Source organism: Thunnus albacares, chromosome 23, assembly GCF_914725855.1.
Source record: "Thunnus albacares chromosome 23, fThuAlb1.1, whole genome shotgun sequence".
NCBI lineage: Eukaryota > Metazoa > Chordata > Actinopteri > Scombriformes > Scombridae > Thunnus > Thunnus albacares.
Genome location: NC_058128.1, coordinates 1,116,364 through 1,140,000, shown reverse-complemented (window position 1 = coordinate 1,140,000; position 23,637 = coordinate 1,116,364). Strand labels below are relative to the sequence as shown.

The 23,637-nt window shown below is 37.5% G+C and overlaps 1 protein-coding gene across 5 annotated transcripts in view; it reads right to left on the bottom strand.

Moving 5' to 3' along the window:
• The window catches only part of ptpro (protein tyrosine phosphatase receptor type O), a 70,942-nt gene that overhangs the window by 35,772 nt on the left and 11,533 nt on the right, over positions 1-23,637 (bottom strand). For all 5 annotated transcript variants that reach the window (XM_044343093.1, XM_044343095.1, XM_044343096.1 and 2 more), the window contains exons 2-10: positions 14,654-14,915; positions 14,010-14,165; positions 11,703-11,855; positions 8,037-8,564; positions 7,437-7,598; positions 6,459-6,655; positions 2,291-2,411; positions 1,457-1,650; positions 231-342 (exon numbers count right to left, since the gene is read on the bottom strand). In XM_044343093.1, coding sequence (XP_044199028.1) covers positions 231-342; positions 1,457-1,650; positions 2,291-2,411; positions 6,459-6,655; positions 7,437-7,598; positions 8,037-8,564; positions 11,703-11,855; positions 14,010-14,165; positions 14,654-14,915 — 1,885 coding nt within the window. The remainder of the gene's footprint in view (positions 1-230; positions 343-1,456; positions 1,651-2,290; positions 2,412-6,458; positions 6,656-7,436; positions 7,599-8,036; positions 8,565-11,702; positions 11,856-14,009; positions 14,166-14,653; positions 14,916-23,637) is intronic.

The window sequence follows — 23,637 nt, the reverse complement described above, 5'->3', positions numbered from 1 at the left end:
TTGTATAATTGTTAAGAGTCTAATTTATTAACTGCACACAATTACTATCACAAAAGCACAAGACATTAAGACATTGTCTGCTAATAGTTTAATTAAAATCACAGATTAAGTTATTACCACGGAGACTGCATGACAGGTTATCAAAGACTAATTGAATTATGAGAAGATGAAAATTGGTAATTTTGCAGAAACAGTCCTCGGATTCGCTCTAATGACACATATCTTAGTACCTGTTACAAAGCTGACAGTGGAGCTGTCGCAGCAGCTGAGCGGCGGGTCGCCCCACGTCACCATGGAAACGCGGAAATTGTAATACCAAGCCGGCAGCAGATCCGTCACCCTCTGAGAGAAAACACAGAAGAAAAACTGAAGCCCTGCAGCAGGTCAAATCCGTCACTGCTCCACATGTTCAGTCCTGGAATGTTTATTTGCAAAAACAGCAAATTTAAACTGTCATAACTGAGTTTTTAGTCTGTTTGTCAACTGGTTTCTAACAACACATGACAAACATGTGAATATGATGGATAGAGGAGAGTGTCAGTGTACCAGAGATATAAGACTCTCAGCATTGATGATCAGTGTCATAAAAATACTGAAAAACATTCACATTCATGGATTATGTCTCTCCTGTTATTAATGGGGGATAATCATGCTCTCAGTTTGAACTACTGTTCCCACAATGCTTTGGGGGATGTAAACAGGAAGTATAACATTTGCTATGAATTCAATGAGTTAGCTTACTTATGTTAAACGATATTTGTTTATATTTTGGCAAAGTGTCTCTATTAGAAGTATGCTGAATTTGATTTATAACAAGGTATAAATTAAAGGATGGCTTTCATGCTAAAAAAAAAATCCTGTTAAATACCTCAATTCCGTCATTATTGAAGGGTAAATTGACGGTATGAATGAACAGATGAGCATATTTTTTAATCATCAACAATTAGCCGATGGATTTATTAGATAATTGGCAGGAAATTACAAATCCCATAATGCTTTGGGAGATTCAAACAGGAAGTATAACACAACCAGAGCTCTGATTTGTTTTTCTTAGTCCATATTTGTTTACATTTTGTCAAATGGTCTCCATTAAAAGTCATGTGAATCAGGAAATTTTGAAAAATTGCTGCTCACGTTTCTCCATTGCACCCTCACTTCACCTCTTTTCCTCACAGTTTAAAAAAACATACATTATATAATAAACTAATATACATTATATAATAAACTACAACATCATAATTAATATCAGCCATGCTCATGTACCAGTCAGCTCTATAGGCAAGCACAAAATCTCATGAACTCTTTTGCAAAAACTAGACTTCATTACATCTAACTGAATATGTATCCGAGTTTGGTTGCTTTCAGACAAACATGAACAATTTCTGTTTCTGGAGTGTGTGTGTGTGTGTGTGTGTGTGTGTGTGTGTGTGTGTGTGTGTGTGTGTGTGTGTGTTACCACTGATGCGATGACGGAGGCAGTGGCGGCGATCTCGTAGTAGGTGGTCCACTCGGAGGCATAGGTGACGGGGTTGAAGAAGAAGGTCTGGAGGACGTACTTGCGGAAGGCAACGTGGTACGGACGCTGCCAGCTCAGGATCACCGCTGTCGGGCTCAGAGCGTAAACACCCAGCTCACGCACACCTGTGGGCTCTAACACAAGGGTGTTTTAACACCTACGGTTAAATCAAACTCTGGTTTGTTTTCCCTCTTGGTGTGATTCGTTTGGGCAGGTCTGAACACAGTAAAGGCACTTGGGTGCAGACCAAAAAAACCACACCAAGACCCTTTGGAGGAGGGGGTCTCGGTCCGGTGGGAATGTGATCCAACCTCAATCCGACCAGACTATCAAATGTACTCCCCAAGTTTGAGCGAAACGGCTCCTGTAGCCAGGTGAGCTTTGCATAGTTGGATGTAGATGAGCGAATTTAACAGTTGCTAACAACTAGCCGGAGAATGAATCCAGGTTGGACCTGGACTGGCGCAATGTAATACATTCTATTTGGCCAGTGAACCTCCTTCTTCCTGTGTTTACGTTCTTGTTCCCACCCCAGACACATCTGACCAATGAGTGAAGTGAGTGTTCTTGCGGAGCTTGTGGTGCTGCATTTTGTCTCTGAACTGAACCAACTCATCCACTGATACAGACCAGAGCAAACGAACTACAGGTGTAAAAAACGCCCTTAGAATCATCTGTGAAATCATTATTACTACATACCTGACAAACTTAAAGAAAGGTGACATGAACTAGAAAAGCTCTAGATGTAGGTGCAGGATACGACGCAGCGCTCACCTATATCGATGATGACGGGTTCAGACGGAGGGCTGATGAGGGGTCCGTTGGTGTGATATACCACCACTCTGTACTGAGCCCCGGGGGTCAGGTTAGTGATGATGTCACTCGTCGAGTTTTCCTACGAAAAAGTCATCAAACAGAAAATCAGTTGGTGCTTCTTTCAGCGCTGAAACCTCACAGGTGAGGGGTCAAAACTGTGACAGTAAATGTTCAACTATGACAGAGTATCAGAGTAAAAGTTGTAACACAATAATTGATTTGCAAGTTTAAAATAATGCTATATTATTTTTGAGAAGAGCTGTAATTTATGAGAAAAAATTGGTTGTAATATTTTGAGAAAAAACCTTCTAATCTATAAGGATAAAATTATAATTTTTAAAGATAAAGTCTGAAATTACGAGAAAAAGTTGTAATTTACAAAAAATAATAAAATTACAATATATTGTAATAACATTGTAATAAAGGTAAGGATCTCATAGTTGTAATATATGAGAAAGAAGCTGTGATATGAGAATAAAGATGCAAAATTTTAAGAAATAAAATTGTGATGAATACATATTTTACAGTAAAAAAAAAAGCACAATTTTCGAGAATACATTTTTTTGAGTTGGAATCTATAAGCATAAAATTGTAATTGTTCAAGAATAAAGTCATAATTGATGAGAAAAAAAGTTGTAAAAAAAAAAAACAATAACGGTGTAATTTAAAAAAAAGCAAATATTTGGAGAAAAGAATTGTAATTTCTGGGAAAGAAGTTTTAATATTATGACAATAAAGATGCAAGATTTTGAGAAAAAAATTTAATGTATGTCATAAAGCTGAAATTTTATGAAAAAAAAAATTCCTCCTATTTCAACATATTACCGTATTTCCTCTAATAGTCGCCAGGGCCCTTATTGACCTCAACTGCAGAGGGTACCAGACATTTAATAGCAGCAGGCTTATATTAGAGAGAGGCCTTTATTTCTAATTTCCTCTGTTTGATAAGTATATTTGCTCATATTTGAGTACGAAGCCTCCTTGTATTCTGATCTGCTTCTGATAAACTAGTTCAGTTGTCAAAACTAGCTTTTTTCAGTTAAGACTTTAAGCCAAGGTATGGTACTTTCTCTCTCCCAAAGATTTCAAGAGAGTTATTCAGGTTTTTATTACCTCTCAGTTAGATTATTGTAATTCTTTGGATGTGGGTGTAGGACAGCTGTCTCTTCATCAACTGCAGTTAGTACAAAATGCAGCCGCTCATCCTCTAACTGGAAAAAGGAAACATGACCACATAACACCAGTATGGCCTCTCTCCACTGGCTTCCTGTCCATTTTAGGATTGATTTGAAGATTTTATTGCTGGCTTTTAAGGCTTTAAATGGGCTGGCGCCACCTTATCTGGCCGAACTCCTGCATCATCATACTCCAGTTAGAGCACTGAGGTCGACCAACCAGATGCTCTTGGATGTTCCGAGATCCAGGCACAAAAAGAGGCGACTGAGCATTTGCGGTGGCTGCCCCTAATCTCTGGAACAGCTTAACTATTCATATAAAAACTGCTCAGACGCTGAAACTTTATAGTCGCTGCTGAAGATCCTCCTCTTCTCGTTTCATTCAACGAGTTGAGCTTGACACCTTGACTTCATCTTCTATTGTGCCACAATTCTTTTATTATTATGTCTGTTATCTTATTTTATTCTTATTTGTTATTTACTTTTATATTTATTTATTTTGGTATTTTAATCCGTTCAGCACTTTGGTCAACTGTGGTTGTTCTAAATGTGCTATACAAATACATTTTGACTTGACTCGCTTCCATTTGTTCTGTACTTGTAATTACGGTAATTACATGTGGAACAATAATTCTAGCGCTTGAGTTCCAACCGCAACATTTTGGCAGCGCACCACTTAGCTGTAGCATGTGGGTAGCAAGTAGCATGCTAATAGAGGTTAGCCAAGTTAGCCTGGTTACCCATGCTCATGTAGTATTGCTACCGCCATTATTATTATTAAATTATACGCCGTTATCCCCGTATTTAAACGATATTGCATCTCCTCCGTCTCCTTCTCTGTGACGGTCAGCTAGAGGGCGACGCATGTACTCATAGCACCAGAGTTACATCCAGGTAACTACTATGTAATTGGCACCAGGAGTTTATCCACCCTTGTTTTTTTCCGTTTTTGGGGCCAGTCTTTATTAGTCTGAAATATTTTAGGAGAAAAGCAGGTGTTTTGAAAATAAAGTCATAATTTACAATAAAAAGTCATATTTTTAAAATTAAGCTGTAATTTACAAGATGTTGTAATGACATGCAGTAATAATTTTACAAAGATAATTTTTTGAGAATAAAGTTGTAACTTTATGAGAATATTTCACATGAAAAGTGAAAATAAAGCTGTAATTTAAGAGAAAAGGTTGCAATATTAAGCAAATATGTTGTAATTTTAAAAGTTATAATATTTTAAGAATAAAAAGTTTATTTCACTACACTGTTGTGGTAAACAGTAACATTATGATTTAATTGTGACAGTATTACTCTTCGCTATTATTGAAATCTCTGAATATTTTGTCATATTCATTAAAACTATTACTTTAATATCTGCAGTGACAAAAACATAAAAACTCTTTAACAGGGGTAAATATTATTTTTATCATGTATACTCATATTTACATGATGTATGCCACAATATTTACTAAACTGCCTGTATTTCCTGAATGCAGCAGATGGATTTTCATGAAACCTAAAGCTGCTTTGTTTTTAAATGAATAAAATGTGGAATATTGTGAATCACAAACATTGAACACTGGTTCAGATAGACAGATCGGCTGGTCGGGTCACACCTGTCCCTGTTATCAACACAAACAAAGTCTGTTCAAACAGCCGGAGTCTGGAAGTAAAGCGCTTCACGCCTCGTTTGTGTTTTCACAGTTGAACATAAGCCGAGTCAGTTCCCACATTTACTGTCTGGAACATTTTCCAAACTTCATCGGTGGCTGATTCACAGAGAACAGATTAAAGATTCAACACCAGCAGTCCATAAACGTTCAGATGTTTGTTTTCTGCTGGTTTTGTTTGACACATTTTGACTCTGATTCTTACTTTTTGATTTCAATTTGGGGGATAATCATGGTCCAAATTTTAGAACTACACTTCCCATAATGCTTTAGAGGTTAGCTGTGGGCTAGTTGAGCCCCATTTGACCAACTATTAAGGATTGTAAAAAAAAATACCTTAAGAATCTACTAATTACCCCAAAAAACACTTAATTTATACTTAAAATAATAAAATTAATTTGTGAAGAGGAATGAAAATTCAGGGTTTGTTGCCTCATCAATGAACTCAAAATGTTTAATTAAATTGAAAATTAATGGATTCTCATATGTTAAGGAGGTTTAAAGGCATCAAATAGCATTAAAGCCACTCTGGACTTAACTTTAATTAACACATTTTTTTTAAGGTATAAACTAAAAGGATGGCTTTCATGCTAATTGTTGAGTTTTTTTACACCATAAAAACCCCTTAAACTGTACAGAAAAGCTGTTAAACACATTAATTCCATCATTATGGTTAAATTGACAGTATGAATGAAGTGATGAGGATATTTCTATATATCTGATGAACTGATTTAGTTAATTGTCAGGAAATTACAGTTCCAATAGTCTTTTGGGAGATTTAAACAGGAAGTATTACACAACTAGCACTGATTTGTTTTCCTTAACCTATATTTGTTCAAATTTAGTCAAATAATCTCCATTAAAAGTCTTGTGAATCAGCTGTCAGCAGCTCCTGCAGCGTAACATGATACAGACAACTATCACTGGATCACTGTGATGATTCTCAGGCAGGTTCTGCAGCCTCTTATCTCTGCTTTCTAAGTGGATTTATGGATGTTTATTGGCAATGGACATCAGATATGATGATATCCTCGGGAAGCGTAAGTCACACTGAATGATGTCAGTATGTGTTTCATGTCTGTGTGTTCAGATTTGACCGAGTTATGATTCAGACAAGCAGAAGTGTGAGTTTTGGTGATCGGTGGTAAAGGGATTTAATACAAATGTTAGAAAAGCTTCTGAGCTGGAGATGATGCAAATGTAATCTGTGAAAAAATGTTAACTAACATATTTCAAGTGTTCAAAGGTTCAACCAAAAAAGTTGTTGGTGAGACAGATGAGTGTTACCTCGCTGCAGTAAGTGTTCTCCATCCTCTGGCTCAGGCTGGGTTTGAAGCAGGTTGTAGAGATGACCGACACCAGGCTGCCGTTGTGTCTCTCGGAGGACGGAGCCCAGGACACGGCAGCGGTGCTGGAGTCCAGCAGTCTGATGCTAACCGCCTGCGGACGCTCCCGGAGCTCCTCCAACAGCTCGCCGCCAGGACCTGGAACAATTCAATACATTTTACTGCAAAGATGCAGACACCAGCTAGGAAATATAAGGGATTGTAACATATTCATGTATGTCTGATGGGCTATCTGACCTGTTTCAGTGGATTTTAAGGAGTAAAATTGAGTAATTAAAAAGGAATCCTCAACTTTTCAATTAAAGAGAATTCTGGTTTCAGGCTGTTCTATAAATTTAAAAAACCTTAAAAAAACACCTGCATGGGTTCAGGGGTTTTAAAGAGTAAAAACTCTTAGAATTTAACTTTCAAGTGTGGTTTCACGCTATTCTGTAAATTTTAAAGATTAAAAAACATGTATGTTGATGGGTTTTTAATGTTTAATATTTCTGCATGATTAAGGGGTTTCTACTCCTTTAATTTGTACTTTTTGACTTAATTTTGCAATTATGGTGTTAATTGATGGATATATTAATGGATTGTAATATTTTAAGGAATTTTAAACAGATTATCTAAATTTTAAACCCTTTAAAAGGTCTAAAAAGGTTAAATTACTTAAAATTGATTTTTTTAAAACATGAAAACCATCTTTTAATTTATACCTTTATTGATGTTTTGGAGTTTTTACACTTTAAAATCAATGCAATTAAGAATTCTTAATATATTACAATCCATCAATTTATCCAAAAATTATCCCCTTATAATCTCATCAAAATTACATCATGATTAATTGATTAATTGATTGACTTCATGTAATTTCCTGGTAAAATAAGTCGGATACCACAGTGATTGATTACTGCTCGCTGACTGCTCAACATACTGAGGTAGAAGGTGAAGCCCGTGTCGGCGGCGCTCTCTCTGGCCTCACAGTCTCCAGACGAGCTGAGCGTGGTGACCTGCACTCGGTACGTTCCCGGCTCCGTTAACTCGGTGAAGAACTCGTGAGTGTTTTCATCCACGGTGGCCGTTTCTGTCGAGTTACCTGGAAAACAGAGCGGGAAAGACGAGGCTCTCGGGTCCGTTCAGTGTTGTTTTGTATATCGTATGAGCACAAGACTCTAATTTTACACTTAGAGTTCTGTTTTAAATGCATCTTATTTAGGAAAAATTTTGATACATTTAGGAATTTGGCGTTGATTCTTTACAATCTAAAGATAAAAAAGTAACAAGCGGACTAAGGAGGATCATGAGATGTGGGTCAAAGCTGCAGAGAAAACTAATAAATGGACCTTAAGTTGTGATTTTTTTAAACTACTGTCAGAAATAAATTTTCATGCTCAAGAAAAAACTATGAACATGCACACATTATTCGTCTGTGCACTTTGAACATAAATTAACAACATGCAAAAGTATTGAAACAGTCTTAAACAGCATAATCTGATGTTTATTTCAGGTTAAATATGTCTCCCTCTCTGCTCACCGTCTCTGTAGATGTAGATGTTGAAGCCGTCGTAGCTGGTGGGGGGTCTGGGCGGCAGCCAGCGCAGCTCCAGCAGGATGGGGGGCAGCTTTGTGGGCAGGACGGAGGCTTCGGGGGGGACGCCCATGGCTGAGCCCGGCTCATTGGAGTCTTCGTACTCTGGTACCTCGGCGTTGACGAACTCGTCCTCCCTGTCGGCAGGAGACGCCTCGGTCGGGTCCAGCCAGTCGCTCTGAGAGGCGGCCTCTGTTGTGTTGTTGGCGGCGGCGGCGGCCGTCAGGTTGAAGGGAACCTGAGTGGCATCTCCAGCCGCCTCCTCGGACATGTTCTCCTCGCCCTCCTCAGTGTGAATCTCCTCCTCCTCCTCCTCCTGCTCCTCCTCCATCAGTGGGACGTCCCGGGCTTGACGGGAGGAGTGCCGGCTCTCCTGGATCCCCTCAGGAGGGACGCTGTTGGGGGCTTCGCCCGGCGCCGCCCTCTGGCTCAGGTCCACGATCTTACGGGAAATGTTGAGGGGGGGGTACGGCACTGTGGAGGAGAGACAAACCAGAATCAGAACCAGAACCAGGTTCACTGCCAAGTAGGTTTGCACACACAAGGAATTAGTCTCAGCGCTGTGGTGAATAACAGTCCAAATATACACAACAATCATCTGAAATAATATAAAAGAGAAAGAAAATGTATTCTAAATGAGAAAAGCTGCTACATGTTTATATCAATTTGTATAAAATATTGACCTATAATATTCATACAAACACTTTTAGAAACATGTGGCTCTGCAGCTCTTTGACCTTTTTATACACAAGATGTGGAACAATCTGATGTGTATGTTTTCACCTCCGTCCCACTAATAGTTACAGCTACAAAGAGCAACTGTCTGTCAAAGTGAACTCACTGCTCCTCCTGTCATTTAAATCCTGTTTGGAGCAACAACATTGTATTTTTAAGTGGATCTCTTGAGTTTTTTTTTTGCCTTTGCTACTTTCTGCTAATCTGCCAGATGGAAACATGCTGACACCAACAGAAGCTGATCAGATGTGCTGATGTAATATCAGCTACAGGCAGGTGCTTTTACACCAAAAACATGTCTGAAAGGTCAACTGGTTCCATTAAACGTCTGCTGATTTCACTATTTATATATTTTTGCTATGAGAAATGTTTTCCCTTTGCTGTAAGGAAAAAATCCTGGAGAAGGAGGGTTGTTATATATTCAGGAAGTAGTACAATAACTGGAGTTATTTTTTCTCTATGTGGCATTTGCGGGCCTCCGTACATTATCGATATTGAAATGATTAATTAGTGTTTCATGTTGTAAAAACACTAACAGAAATACAAGAAATTTGCCTGATAAATTATGTTCATTTAAATCAGGAAACAGTCACTGTCTATCATTAAAGACCCGCCTTCATACGGCTGCTTTTGAGTCCACTTCATTTTAAATATACAATCAATTTGTTTTACTTTTGTCTGTTACAGCTGCATATTGATTCATGTTTTCATTATTTAACTGCATCTTAAATTTCTCTGTGAAGCACTTTGGTCAAAACCTTTTATTTGTTAATGTGCTCTTTAAATAAGTTTAACTTGATAATTCATGTATTTATTTTGGATATTTGGAGCTCGTGTTTCTGTAGGACGCCAGACGTTTTTCATGCTGATCAGTTTTCAGTATCGATACCTAATAGGTCTGCATATTGGTAATCAATACCTTTAAAAGGTATCGACTGAAATAACTCAGTACCAAGTAGCATCCAAATCTCCAGTCAAATGATTCCTGCATTTAATCCTTTTTGTACCCAGAACTAGAAAAAAAATGGCTACTTGCATGGTTTTGCTCACGGCCAATCACAGCAAGCGTTCTTCAGTTTAATGCGACGTGTGATTGGTCCACTACTGCAGCAGCTACAACCCATACAGTCTGTAGTGGTCCTGTTGTTGTAGTTTAATTTATTTTAATAGTTTTTTTGCTTACAAATGGTCCCATAAAAAGGCTTTAATACTACCAAGTGTAATTTGTTTATTGAACTTTTGATTGTATGTTATTGTTGGTTGTAGTCTGGAGGCTTGATAACAGTTACCATAAACTGCTCCTCTGGGGGGTTAAAAAGGACGTGACGCAGGTGGAAACATGTTACTGGAAATGTTCAGTTATTGGTGTAAAATTCAGCATCATCATCACAGTAAACTGATGATTTATGTTTTGTAAAATGTCATCCTCTCAGCAGAGCATCGTTAGAAAAACAGCAGCAGACTAATGAGAGTACACAGTGTGACTCATAGAGAGACGCCCCCCCCCCCACCCCCGGGTTCTGCATTATTGATACGATATAAACACCAGCAGACATTTCATTACTGTTCTCACGTCTCTTCACACTGATGAATGAGCTCTGAGACTGAAACATTTCTCATTTTATTATCTGAACATGAGAGATTCATAAACGACTGAAGCTCAGAAACACGAGCTGCATCTGTAACAAATATCCAGAATAGAAACATGAATTATCAAATTGAACTTAATTTAAAAAAGAACATTTACACAGAACAGGTGTGAATGTGACCAAAGTGCTTCATGGAGAAATTTAAGATACAGTTAAACAATTAAAACAAAAATAAATTGATATCATGAAAATTTCTTGTATTTCTGTTCATTAAACGCACAATATGTAATTTCAGCCGCTAGGCGTCTCAATCAAAACAATAACAACAGACGGAGTGTGATGACGGTGTGAAGTAGCAAGGGATCATGGGAGTTGTTGTCTTTGTTGTTAAATAAGCAGCTTCACCGGGATAGGATTACTCCAGTGTTCATCATTCAGGATGTTTTTACCCGCAGAGGTCTCCTCCTCTCCAGAACAAACGGACCCGGAGATTAAAATCGTTAAAATACTAATTAAAGCTGTTTCACCTAAAAAAAAATCAATATTTCTCTGACGATGTTCAGCGACCACCGGACTTCCTGGAGGGGCTGTTAGCCGAGCTGCTGCTAACGTTTGTCCAGTTTATTTCTCTGATAACTTAAGATCCAGACGTCCAATGACTAAAATCCTTCTTCCGGCTAAAAGATATAGTTAAAAACCACCTAAATTTATCATGAAAATGTGTCTTAAAACTGAATAAAAGTCCATTTATAACAGTTTGTGTGGAACAAGCACAACGCCGATGTATTATCTTGTATGTGTGTAAGTTACTCTTTGGTAGACGCCATTGTAGCGGACAAACACAGCGCCGCCGTATGCATCTGGTGCGTGTTTACTCTTTGGTAGAGGAGGTATGACGCCATCGACAGGCGACCAAATGAAACGGTCCGTTACTTTGATTAAATTACAGATTTCTCTGAGTTTGAACATTGTTGGAAACATTTGGGATAATGTAAGTACACAACTCAACAACATATATAACACAGGTCTAGTTGTTTTTACACATTTTAATGTGGAATAATTACATATTATAGCTTTAACCACTAATTTATCATTTTAATATTCATAACGTATGGAGCCCAGCACGTGTCACACAGCTACAGTGTTGGAACAAATATACATATATGATGAGCCCTCATGCACAAACTGAAAATGTGCACAATAAGTGCAAAACAAATGTGCAAAATATTTGAGGACTCATGACGAAATGACGGTACATCGCTGAACTGTGATGTCACTCAGTGTTTACCTGTCCTGTGATGGAGCGGCGTGTGTGTGATGTCACTCTGCGTAACCATGGCGGTCTGGTACACGGTGGCCTCTGAGATCAGCTGGAAGGTGATGTTACGGTAACACATCCCCGGTAACCAGTGCTTGAACACCGTTTTCCCTTTGTAGAAATCTACAAACAAACAAAAACAGAAAATATATCTTATTTAAAAGAATCTGCATGATAATGACACTGAGATGCAGGATTATAACTTTCATACACAAATATTACATTTTAGAGCAAAAGTGGCAACATGGTGGTAAAATACTCCAGAACAAGTTAAAGTCCTGAATTTAACTTTTAAATAAAGTAAAAGTAACTAATAAACATGAAATTGAAAAATAAAAACTTCATCTTAAATTCAAAATAAAGCAGATAATCCATAACGATGTATTAATGAACAAATTACAAACAATTACTGCACATTGTCCATTAATTGTCCACTTAAATTCCCATTAAAAACATCTTAAATACGTAACCATTAACAGGTAAAGCAATGGGCTTTTCTATGGATATCGTGATAATATCATTATTGTGAATTCTTCTGGCCACGATAATCATATAGTGAAGATCTGATATTGTGACAGCCCTACTACACTTCACATTGAAGAGATTATTAATGAAAAATCATTTTCTTTTTTCTGGCAAAATATTAGTTTCACGTTAAGTTTACTTTTATTTTTTGTTGGATTATCTAGTTTCAGGTGGTTTTAAGGGTTAAAAACGAAACAAGAATCTCTTAACTTGAACCAAACAATCCTTCAATGTTCATTCTTACATTAGATTTCTTACTAATTCCTGACTTAAGCAACTTCTGTGGTTTGGAGTTGTATCAATATTGTGTTTTTTTGGCGTGGGCAATTATTAATGTTTATTACTGACACAGTTTACTAGATATGATCAATCTGTCTTTAGTAACAGGCTATGTACCACAGTCCTTTAAAGTAGCTGTAATTAAACCTCTTCTTAAGAAGCCTACTCTTGATTCAGGTGTTTTAGCCAATTATAGACCTATATCTAACCTTCCATTTCTATCCAAGATCCTTGAGAAAGCAGTCTCTAATCAGTTATGTGACTTTCTACATAACAATAGTTTATTTGAGGATTTTCAGTCAGGATTTAGAGGCATCATAGCACAGAGACAGCACTGGTGAAAGTCACTAGTGACCTCCTAACTGCATCAGACAAAGGATTTGTCTCTATACTTGTCCTGTTAGATCTTAGTGCTGCATTCGACACAATTGACCATCAAATCCTTTTGCAGAGACTGGAACATTTAATTGGCATTAAAGGAACTGCATTAAGCTGGTTTCAGTCCTATTTATCAGACCGATTTCAGTTTGTACATGTTAATGATGAATCCTCCATGAAGGTAAAAGTTAGACACGGAGTTCCACAAGGTTCTGTACTTGGACCAATTCTATTCACCTTGTATATGCTTCCTCATCTCACAGGAAACCCTGTGATGCAGGCCGAGCCTTCGCGGTCCTTTGCGGTCCTGTTGGCATCCTTCCCTGGCTATTGCTATTTATTATTATTATTTTTGTTATTGTTATGATTGTTGTTATTCTGCCCCCACCCCTCCCCTTCCCCTCTTTCTTTCTCTCTCTCAACCCAACCGGTCAAAGCAGATGGCGCCCACCAAGAGCCGGGTTCTGCTTGAGGTTTCTACCCGTTAAAGTCGCCAAGTTCTCCTGATGGGGGAATCGTTGGGTGTAAATTAGAGTACGGTTTAGACCTGCTCTATGTGAAAAGTGCCCTGAGGTGACTTTGTTGTGATTTGGCGCTACATAAATAAAAATTGATTGATTGATTGATTGACAGTTTACTGTTAGCTGACAGATTTTTTTTTTTTTGGATTTTTATTTGTGTTTAGCAAAGTTGTCAGAACGGGGAAATTAATTATAGAGACCAAAACCGTTGTTTGTACCAGGCTGTAAACATGTTTATTTCTGCTGTTAAGTTGGACATTTTAACATGGAGGTCGATGGGGGTTGATTCACTTTTGGAGCCTCAAGTGGCCATTTGAGGAACTGCAGTTTTTGGCACTTTTACATTGGCTTCATTTTTCAGCCCTGGAGGTTGGCACTTGGCAAATTCATATATTGGAAAATATATCAGAGGTTTTTAATGCATTTTCTGTGTGGTTTAAGAGGTTTTAAAGGAGAAAAACCATTTATAATTTACAAAGAAATCATTATAAGAACCCTTTTCACAGTAAAAGTAAAACAGAAATGCTTGAGTTAAGAACAACAGAGTTTAGAGCCTCTGAACGAACATCTTTACCTTTATAGAGCATCGAGCGTCTCTCTTGTCCTTCGGTGTAGCTGATGTTTACTCTGCTGAAGACGTTACCGGCTGGAGGCTCGATTTCAAACACCACGCCGGTCTCTGGAGACTCTTTATAGTCGGATATCTGAACGTTCTGAAGAGGCAACGGCTCTGACGACAGAAAACACAACAAACTTCAAACATCTGGACGACTTAAACACTCCAACGTGTCCAGATGAGAAACTAGAAAATCCAATTTACACAAAACTCATATGGACATTATGTCAAATGGGCTTTTGGTTCCAATATGAAATATAACAATTTGTGGTTCTGTTACATGAAATTAAATCAAACTTCATACATGGTGTCAAGTTATTGTTGATGTGTAGTCATTAGACGTCTACTCAGATTATTAATGTCTATATTTAAGGGGCGAAAACATCCAAATGTTTTTAAGAGTTGGTTTCAAAATGATTTTCTGTCAATCATAGTGTTAATATAAGATGATAACACACTCTGAACTGTGTAATTACTGTTCAATAACTGCACAGCTCATCATGGATCATCCCACACGGTCACATTTATAAACTCTGTGATGTTTGATGTTTCTATGACGACGACTTGATGGTTTCCTGCAAGAAACTGGTCCGGTTTCTTACTTGTGAGGACGGAGACGGTCTTGATGGGTCTGGACCAGGACTGTCCCTGTCTGAGCATCAGACCCACGCTGTAGCACAGACCGTGAAACGAAGTGTTGAACAGCAGCGGCTCGCTGGTGTTCACAAACTGCACCACGTTCAGCCGAGGTTCTCCGGAGATCTGAGCCGCGTACGCCGTCACGTTTTCCTGCAGGTCCGAACGCTCCAGCGTCGCCACGATCAAACCTTCGTCGTTCAGAGTCGCCTGGAACGCTGCGACGCTCTGGAAAACAGAAAGAAAGAATCATGAATTAACTCCAGACATGGAGAATAAATCAAAGATGATGTTTAAAATCTTTATCAAAAGCCAAAACTAAACAGAAAAGAGTCCCGACGTCATAAACACCAAATATCTGCATCATATGAATAATGAGATATTGCAGTAAAAGCTGCAAAATATATTAAGTCTTCTCATAATCTGAGAGAAATAAGTTCTGTAGTAAATGTTTGTGATTACATCTGTAAAAAATGTCTTTTATTATATTGTTTTTAATATTATTGTTTAACGTGGGTTTTTAACGTGTAAAAAAACTCACCAAATAATAATTTAATCCTTTTAAAAGCGCCTTAAAAGTATTAATTTTAATTGAAAGTTAAAATTCAGGGGTGACTTTAATGCTATGTGGTCAATCTTAAGGGGATTTCATCACTTTAAAACCACTTAATATGTGAATCCATTAATTTTCCATTAATTAACAACAACATCACATATTGAGGTTGTACAAATTCAGTGTTTTTTGTGGTAATTTGTAGATTTTAAAGGTATTTTTACCCTTTAAAAAATATGAATCCATTCACAAAACCTATTAAAAACAGTTAACAGTGGTGAACATCTGATCAGCTTATTATCCAACAACATACAACCTGTCAACATATTAAAAAGCTGGATTTTCTCTCTTTAGGCTAACAGTTTCCCTCTGCTTCCAGTCTTTGTGCTAAGCTAACGCTAACCCCGTCCTTCCATCAGAAACAGCAGCAGGTTTTGTTTGTTTGTTGTAAATTCAGATGTGTGTTTAATAAAATGCCTTTTATTATATTGTTTTTAATATTATTGTTTATATTTACATGTTATTGTAAAATTATTAATAATCTGTCAATGTTTATAATTGTCTGTACTGCTTTGGCGATGTAGATTTCTGATCTGTCATTCCAATAAAGCTTATTTGAATTTGATATTAGTGGGAAGCTTGAACACATTCTCTTCTAAACTGAAGCATTTACAGACAAAATGATGGTTTTATTGTTGATTAAAGGATTTATAGGGGAAAACATGTAATTTAAAAAAAATGTATATATCAATTCTCCTCTTCAGTTCAAATACAAAACCATTAATAAGTAAATTAATAGAATTTTAAGGTAACAAAACAAGTCAATGTTTCAAATAAAAAAAGTGTACTGATAAAAATATTTATTTCAAAAAATAATTTATCTGTTAATTCTCCCCTTATTAGAATTTTAAGGTCAAATAAAATAAGTGATTCAGTTTCATACAAACATAATTTATTTAAATACGATTTTTCTATTGATCACAGAAACGTTTTTAGTGGTTTGTATATTTGTACCGTTATTAATAAAGTTTCAGCACATTATAAAAAACAAGGCATCATGTACATATTCATATTTTCAAACTTTAAACCATATGGAATAAACAACAAATACTAAAATAACTATTTAAAATCCTGTTAAATAAATATGCAGTTATACATGACATGACTGAACATGGCGACCGGTTGTCATAGCAACACGACACACTTTGTGGCACCTGAGTTTTCCAGTTTCACAGCCGTCAGAAAAATTAAAAGATTTAAAACAGTATAAAAATATAACATGACAGGCTGCTGGGTTTTATGTTTATTCAATGTTCAAAGTAAAGAAAATATAAAAAATACAAAAACTTTCATGTTCTGATTTAAAAGTGTTGAAAAAACTGTTGTGAGTGAAAGAACAATAAATATTTTATTTACAATATATTTCATTTCTGTTTCTGAAAATAAATTTAAAAACTGAAAGTTTCACTGAAGCTGAAAACTATAAACATAAATAAATATTCTTCCAATGAAAAACTTCATCATCTCTCTGATGCCATTAAATACACCGCACCGCCACAAAGCTCGTCTCCATTTCTATCGACACTGAATAAATGACCTTGCTGATGTTTCACAGAGCGGCATCCTTCCTCCTCCTCCTCCTCCTCCTCCTCCTCCTCCTCCTCCTCCTCATGTCGTCTCTGGAGGATCAGGACGCCTGAAGAGACTTTTTTTTTTTTTTTTGTTTAATTAAAATGTTTCTCAGAGCAGCCGGAGGACGATAGACGTTCATCAGATTCTTCCCGTTTCACCTGAAAGCTTTTATCAGATAAACACGGCTCTGTATATTTACTGAAACGTAAGTCATCAGTACTGTACTCCAGGAACTAACCACCGGCCCTGTGTATTTGCTGAGAAAGAAACATCACTCCTGTACTACATGCAGTAAAACGTGGCCCTGTTTATTTGCTAGATATCATGACTATACTCCTTTTGCTGAGAAAGAAACATCACTATAGCCCACGAACTGACAACCGGCTGTGTGTATTTGCTGAAATGAAAGTCATCACCACAATATTCCATGAAGTAAAAAAAAAAAAAAAAAGTTCTGTGTATTTGTTGGAGAAAAGTCATCATGACCATAATCCATAAACTAATGAACTAACAACCGGCTGTGTGTATTTACTGAAATGAAAGTCATCAGTACTATACTCAGTTAACTAATGAACTCCCCGTCGGCTCTGTGTATTTGCTGGGAGAAACTATCCTCCTCACTCTTCAGATGACATCTGTCTGATTGATTCCAGATTTCCTGAACACATCATCAATATAACCTCCGACACATCTCAGCTGCTCAGCGGTCGTCTCTCTGATATCAGCTGATCTGTTATTCAGGTGTTTTTGGGATCAGGTGAGTCGCTGCTGTTCTTTCATTAAACCACACAGCAGGAGAGTCGACGCCTCGCCGACCGTCGTCTGTCCAAACGGCTGAAGGTGTCGACCCCCAGCGAGACAATGACATCATAACCTTCCACGGTCACTTGTTATTGTGCAAAACGCTGATTATTCTACATCTGAGGTTTTCTAACTGAGGAGGCGAGTTACACTTCCTGCACATATCATCATCTCTAATATGTATGAAGATTAAACCTCCATTAATCTGCTTAGTAACCAGAGAAGAACTGTTTTCTTCAGTATGACAGTAATCAGTGATGTTTGACAAAATGTGAAAAAAAAAAAAAGGTGCTCAAACAAGCAAACCAGGACTCAAGTTGTGTTACACTTCCTGTTTAAATCTCCCAAAGCCTTCTGGGAACTGTAGTTCCCAAACTGAGAGCATGATTATCCCTCAGTATGATTCATGTCCTGCTAATGAAATAATCAATTCATCACTGCTGATTATCAAAAAAAACTGTCCTCACCAGCTCATTCAAACCATCAATTTACCCTTTAATAACGATGGAATTAACTGTGTTCTCACATCCAAATATAGAAGCGACAAAAGCAGTCGTTCATTTTTAATATGAGCTGGAGACGAAGAGCTTCAGACGCCTCTGCAGCGGCGAACAGCGCGACGCCGAGAGCGACGAGCTGAAGTTGAGTTTCACTTTATGCAAATTAGCAGCAAATCAGGATTTGATTTTATTCCCACAGAAACTGTTGTAAACTACTAAACTACACTTCCCATCAAACATCTGTTCTGTTCCACATAAACCCAAAAACAAAAGACAACAACTTTGATTTTGAGAGTATTTTTTTTCAGTGGAAACATTAAAAATCCCGCCGCCGCTCATCAGTCTCTTAGTGTGAGTGCAAAGTTATTTAACAGCTTTTCTGCACATTTTTAGGAGTTTTTAACGCGTAAAAAAACTCACCAAATAATAATTGAATCCTTTTAAAAGCACCTTAAAAGTATTAATTTTAATTGAAAGTAGTTAAAATTCAGGGGTGACTTTAATGCTATGTGGTCAATCTTAAGGGGATTTCATCACTGTAAAACCACTTAATATGTGAATCCATTAATTTTCCATTAATTAACAACAACATCACATATTGAGGTTGTACAAATTCAGTGTTTTTTGTGGTAATTTGTAGATTTTAAAGGTATTTTTACCCTTTAAAAAACATGAATCCATTCACAAAACCTATTAAAAACAGTTAACAGTGCTGAACATCTGATCAGCTTATTATCCAACAACATACAACCCGTCAACATATTAAAAAGCTGGATTTTCTCTCTTTAGGCTAACAGTTTCCCTCTGCTTCCAGTCTTTGTGCTAAGCTAACGCTAACCCCGTCCTTCCATCAGAAACAGCAGCAGGTTTTGTTTGTTTGTTTGTTGTAAATTCAGATGTGTTTACGGGACAGCTGAGGGAGATTAAATCATATCAACATCAGAAACACGTCGGCATGAATCAGCTTTAAAGAACAAAACCACACAAAGAGTTCATATCAACTCTTATTCTGCAGGACAGCAGATAATCCATGACCCACATCTCTAATCTGAAACATCACTGAGAGGCTTTTTAAAGACCTTTAAATGGAGAAACAGGAATAAAAATCTACTGGAAGTGATGATGTGTTTGGTCTGTTTTTGGTCAACATGACGCCCACGCTCGTCTGTTGGGGGGAATTTCTCCTTTGTTTGTTCTCTTTATCACACAGAATATAACACAATGTTGCACCAGATGACCTCAATCCAGAAACAGTTTCTTATTGTGTAACTGACATTTAATCTACAACAGAAACTCATCAGAAAGACGACACAGTCTGCACATTTATAGATTTATATTCTGAGGTTTTACTGGAATATCTTTGGAGCTTCATTGATTAGTCGACTAACAGAAAATCATTTACCAACTATTTTGATAATTAATTAATTGTTTTGAGTCAAAATTCTCTGATTCAGCTTCTTAAATATCAATATTTTCTGGTTTCTTTAATCTTTATGACAGTAAACAATTTCAAAAGATATTCACTTTACTGTACATAAGTATTATGAACTTGATGTAGTTAAAGTATTGCAGTAAAAGTACATAAGTATTATGAGCTTGATGTAGTTAAAGTATTGCAGTAAAAGTACATAAGTATTATGAGCTTGATGTAGTTAAAGTATTGCAGTAAAAGTACATAAGTATTATGAGCTTGATGTAGTTAAAGTATTGCAGTAAAAGTACATAAGTATTATGAGCTTGATGTAGTTAAAGTATTGCAGTAAAAGTAGTGGTTTGGTCCCTCTGACTGATATATTATTATATATGACATCATTAGATTATTAATAGTGAAGCATCAGTGTTAGAGCAGCATGTTACTGTTGTAGCTGCTGGAGGTGGAGCTAGTTTACACTACTTTATATAAAGTTAGCTAGTTTAGTCCAGTGGTTCCCAACCTAGGGGTCGGGCCCCTCCAAAGGGTCAGCAGATAAATCTGAGGGGTGGTGAGATGATTAATGGGAGAGGAAAGAAGAAAAAACAAAGTTCTGATACACAAATCTGTTTTCAGTTTTTGGACTTTTTCTCTAATCTTTGATTTTTGCTGAAATATTGGATCATTTGAACATTTATTGAAATGAAAGCATGTGAGAAGTTTAGAGGGAAAAATCACTATTTGGTGGAGCTGTTAACAACTCATAGACATGTGAAATGTGACCCCGACTACACACTGCTTTTTGTAAGACGTCAAAAGACAAAAAGGTTGGAAACCACTGGTTTCATCTTTAACAATGTGTTGTATTTTAAAAGCTTGTTATATTATCCATTGTGTCAAATCTTCATCTGAAAAGTAACTAAAGCTGTTAAATAAATGTAGTGGAGTAGAAAGTACAATATTTCCCTCTGACATGTAGAAAGTAGCATCACATGGAAATACTCAAGTAAAGTACAAATACCTCTAAACTGTACTTAAATACAGCAGTTGAGTAAATGTATTTAGTTATGTTCCACCTCTACAGATCAGGGTCAGTAGATTTCAGGGAACCAACAGTCGTTTTTTAAGTTTTAATTTTCAGTTTTTCCACAAACAAACAGCAGGAGATCATATATTTGTTGGGAACTATTTTCAGCAGCGGATTAACACACCTGTCTGTCACAGAGCAAAGCGTCAGAGGTGAAGGACTGCGAGCTCGTAAAGTAACGCTCGGTCGTCACACACACACATCATCCTGCCGAGGCGAAGCTCAGGGAGAGAAAAAAAAAATCTATACCAGTTCATTCAATTCATTCATCGCCACTGCTCGGCCGTCGCCATGGCAACCGAGATGAAAGGAGAGACACATTTGGGGTGGAGGAGGAGGAGATGCTCATTATGTCTGTCTGATTCCAGGATTACCATGGACACGGAGCCGAGCAGAGAGCCTGCAGGGCGGCAGCCTGAATGTTAATGTTACTCTGTTTATTCAGGTTTATATGAGAACGACACACACACACACACACACACACGACACACACGACACACACGACACCACGACTAACGTCTTCTCTTTAAAAGAAATCATGTGGTCAACATTTACTTTGATTTATAGCGAAATAAAGTCTTTTGAGCTGCAGCAGACGTCATTGAGGAAAAGTGAAAATTGTGCTCTATAGTGTCGCTCTGCTGCTGTCGAGGACAGAGAAACGACTCGTCTGTCTCCTTCTTAGTATTTTTTTGGAAAACTTGTAAACAAATACCAAAAAGCACCTTTTTATCTACTTTAAATACTGGTCGGGGAGGATCATTTGAGTACAGCTGATGTTATTTTATTCAGAAACTTGATTCTGGTGAGTGTGAAAGTTGATTTTTTTATCTTGGAAACAGTAGTTTGGATGAAAACCTGTTGGTGTTACTTCTGGTTGGTTGTCAGTCACAAATCAAGTGTTTATCTCTGAAGAAATCTGAACTTCAACCTTTGAATCTTTATTCTGATCTGGAACCAAAGCTTCATTTTATTCTTCTTGGTTCCAAAAGGACAGAAGTACGAGAGACAAACACACACTAACTCTCTCTCTCTCTCTCTCTCTCTCTCTCTCGGCCGAGCTGGTGAATGAATCGAGTATCTGACCCTGTGAATGAGCAGTGAACGGGGGGGGGGGGGGTCAGGAGGCGTCGCCCTCAGGCAGCTGCCAACATTATCATGCAAACCTCCACAGTTTTTGTTTTCCTCTGTGTAGGAGGCCGGAGGGGGGGGGGGGTGCTGGTGGTGCTGGTGGTGGTTAGGGGGGGTCCAGACCTCTGACAGCTCCAACGACAGGAGAGGACAGAACATCAGACTATGAATGAGCCCCACGAGTTCCTCGCTGACGGCTTTTCCAACGTTTCTGTCCAGGAGGTCTGATGAGGCTCAACAGGCCTTTAAAGTAACTTCATTAAACTTTACAACAGAAGATCGACGGCTCAACAACAAACGACCAAACTCCTCTTTCCAGCTTTTTCTCCACGTCTCAGTTTTCCTCAGCAGATGGAGTTGGCTCAGTTTTTTCTGAGATCATAAATTAACTTTGACGCTGAAAATCAAGTTTCTGAGTAAAAAAAGTGAGTCTTGCTTTGTAGTGCAAATCTGAAAACCACTTTAACTCTAAATTCTTCTTCCACTCAGTATTTAAAGCAGGAAAAAATCCATTTAGTATTTATGAACAAATTTTCCAAAAAATACTAAGAATGAGACGGACGAGTCGACTGATTTGAGGCTCAATAACAGCAGAACAATTTTTACTTTTCATTAAACTTTACAATAAATGATTGACAGTCCACTTACATATATACATTTTTTCATCCAAGCTACTGTTTCCAAGATCAAAAATGAACTTTCACGTTCATCAAAATAAAGCTTCTTAATAAATAAATATCAGCTGTGCTCAAATTTGCCTCCCCAACCAATAAAAAGGTCTTTTTAGTATTTGTTAACAAGATTTCAACGAAATAAATAAGAATGGGATCAGTGAGTTCACACTGTCAGCAACACTGGAGCAGTTTTCACTTTTCTCAATGAGATTTGAAGCGTTAAAGATGATTGACAGCTCACTCCTTCACTCAGAAAACAACACGAACACATAAACTGTCCCAAAACTAATCACAAAAATCAAGTTTGGCAAAAAAAAAAAAACTTATCTGAAGGTCCACTTACTAGCTTTAACTACACCTCACAGTTTTCCTCTTCAGGTAAGTTTGCTCTGTTGAGACGAGATTTCGTCAGACGCACTTACAAGTTTCAGAATAAAACACTGAGTTCATGTTGATGTCCTCTTCCCTTGTACCGCTAAACTGGAAACCAGTCGTACTATTATTGGTCTTCCCACCAACTATCGCTGTTTGTTAGGTTTGGTAGCAGAACCATGATGTAATCACTAATAGAAGGGTTAGCTTAAAATTTAGCATCACAGAAAATGAAATACTGTACGCGGTGGAGGAAGTTGATCGTCGTTAGTCGTCTTCCAGGATACGGGTCCCTGCATGTTTAGCCTAGCTTAGCACAATGACTGGAAGCAGGGGGAAACTGTTAGCGTAGGCTACGTCTACATGAAACTGGTTAAACCACTCAGTTATTTTCATCTGCAGACTGTTTTTCAATTAACTGATTAATTGTTTGGTCTATTAAACGCCAGAAAGTCCATCAGTGTGGCTGGAAAGATGTGATGGGATACTTGATGTGTAAAAGTTTGTCCCGATGGTGGCGCTAGAGAAAACAAGGTCATGACGGAAATCAATAGTAATAATCATCTGGAACCATAACATCACGCATGTTAAAAAAACCCAAATACAACTCTTGTCATTGGTGTTAATGGGAACAACCCAACATAACAGCTTTGATAACATATCTTTATATCATGTAAAGTACTGGTAACTTAATCCTGCAGTAAACCTGTAACACTGCTGTCAGGTGTGTTTCAGCAGCCTGGTTCTAATAAAAACTTTACACACTGTAGAGTTTTACAATGTACAGAA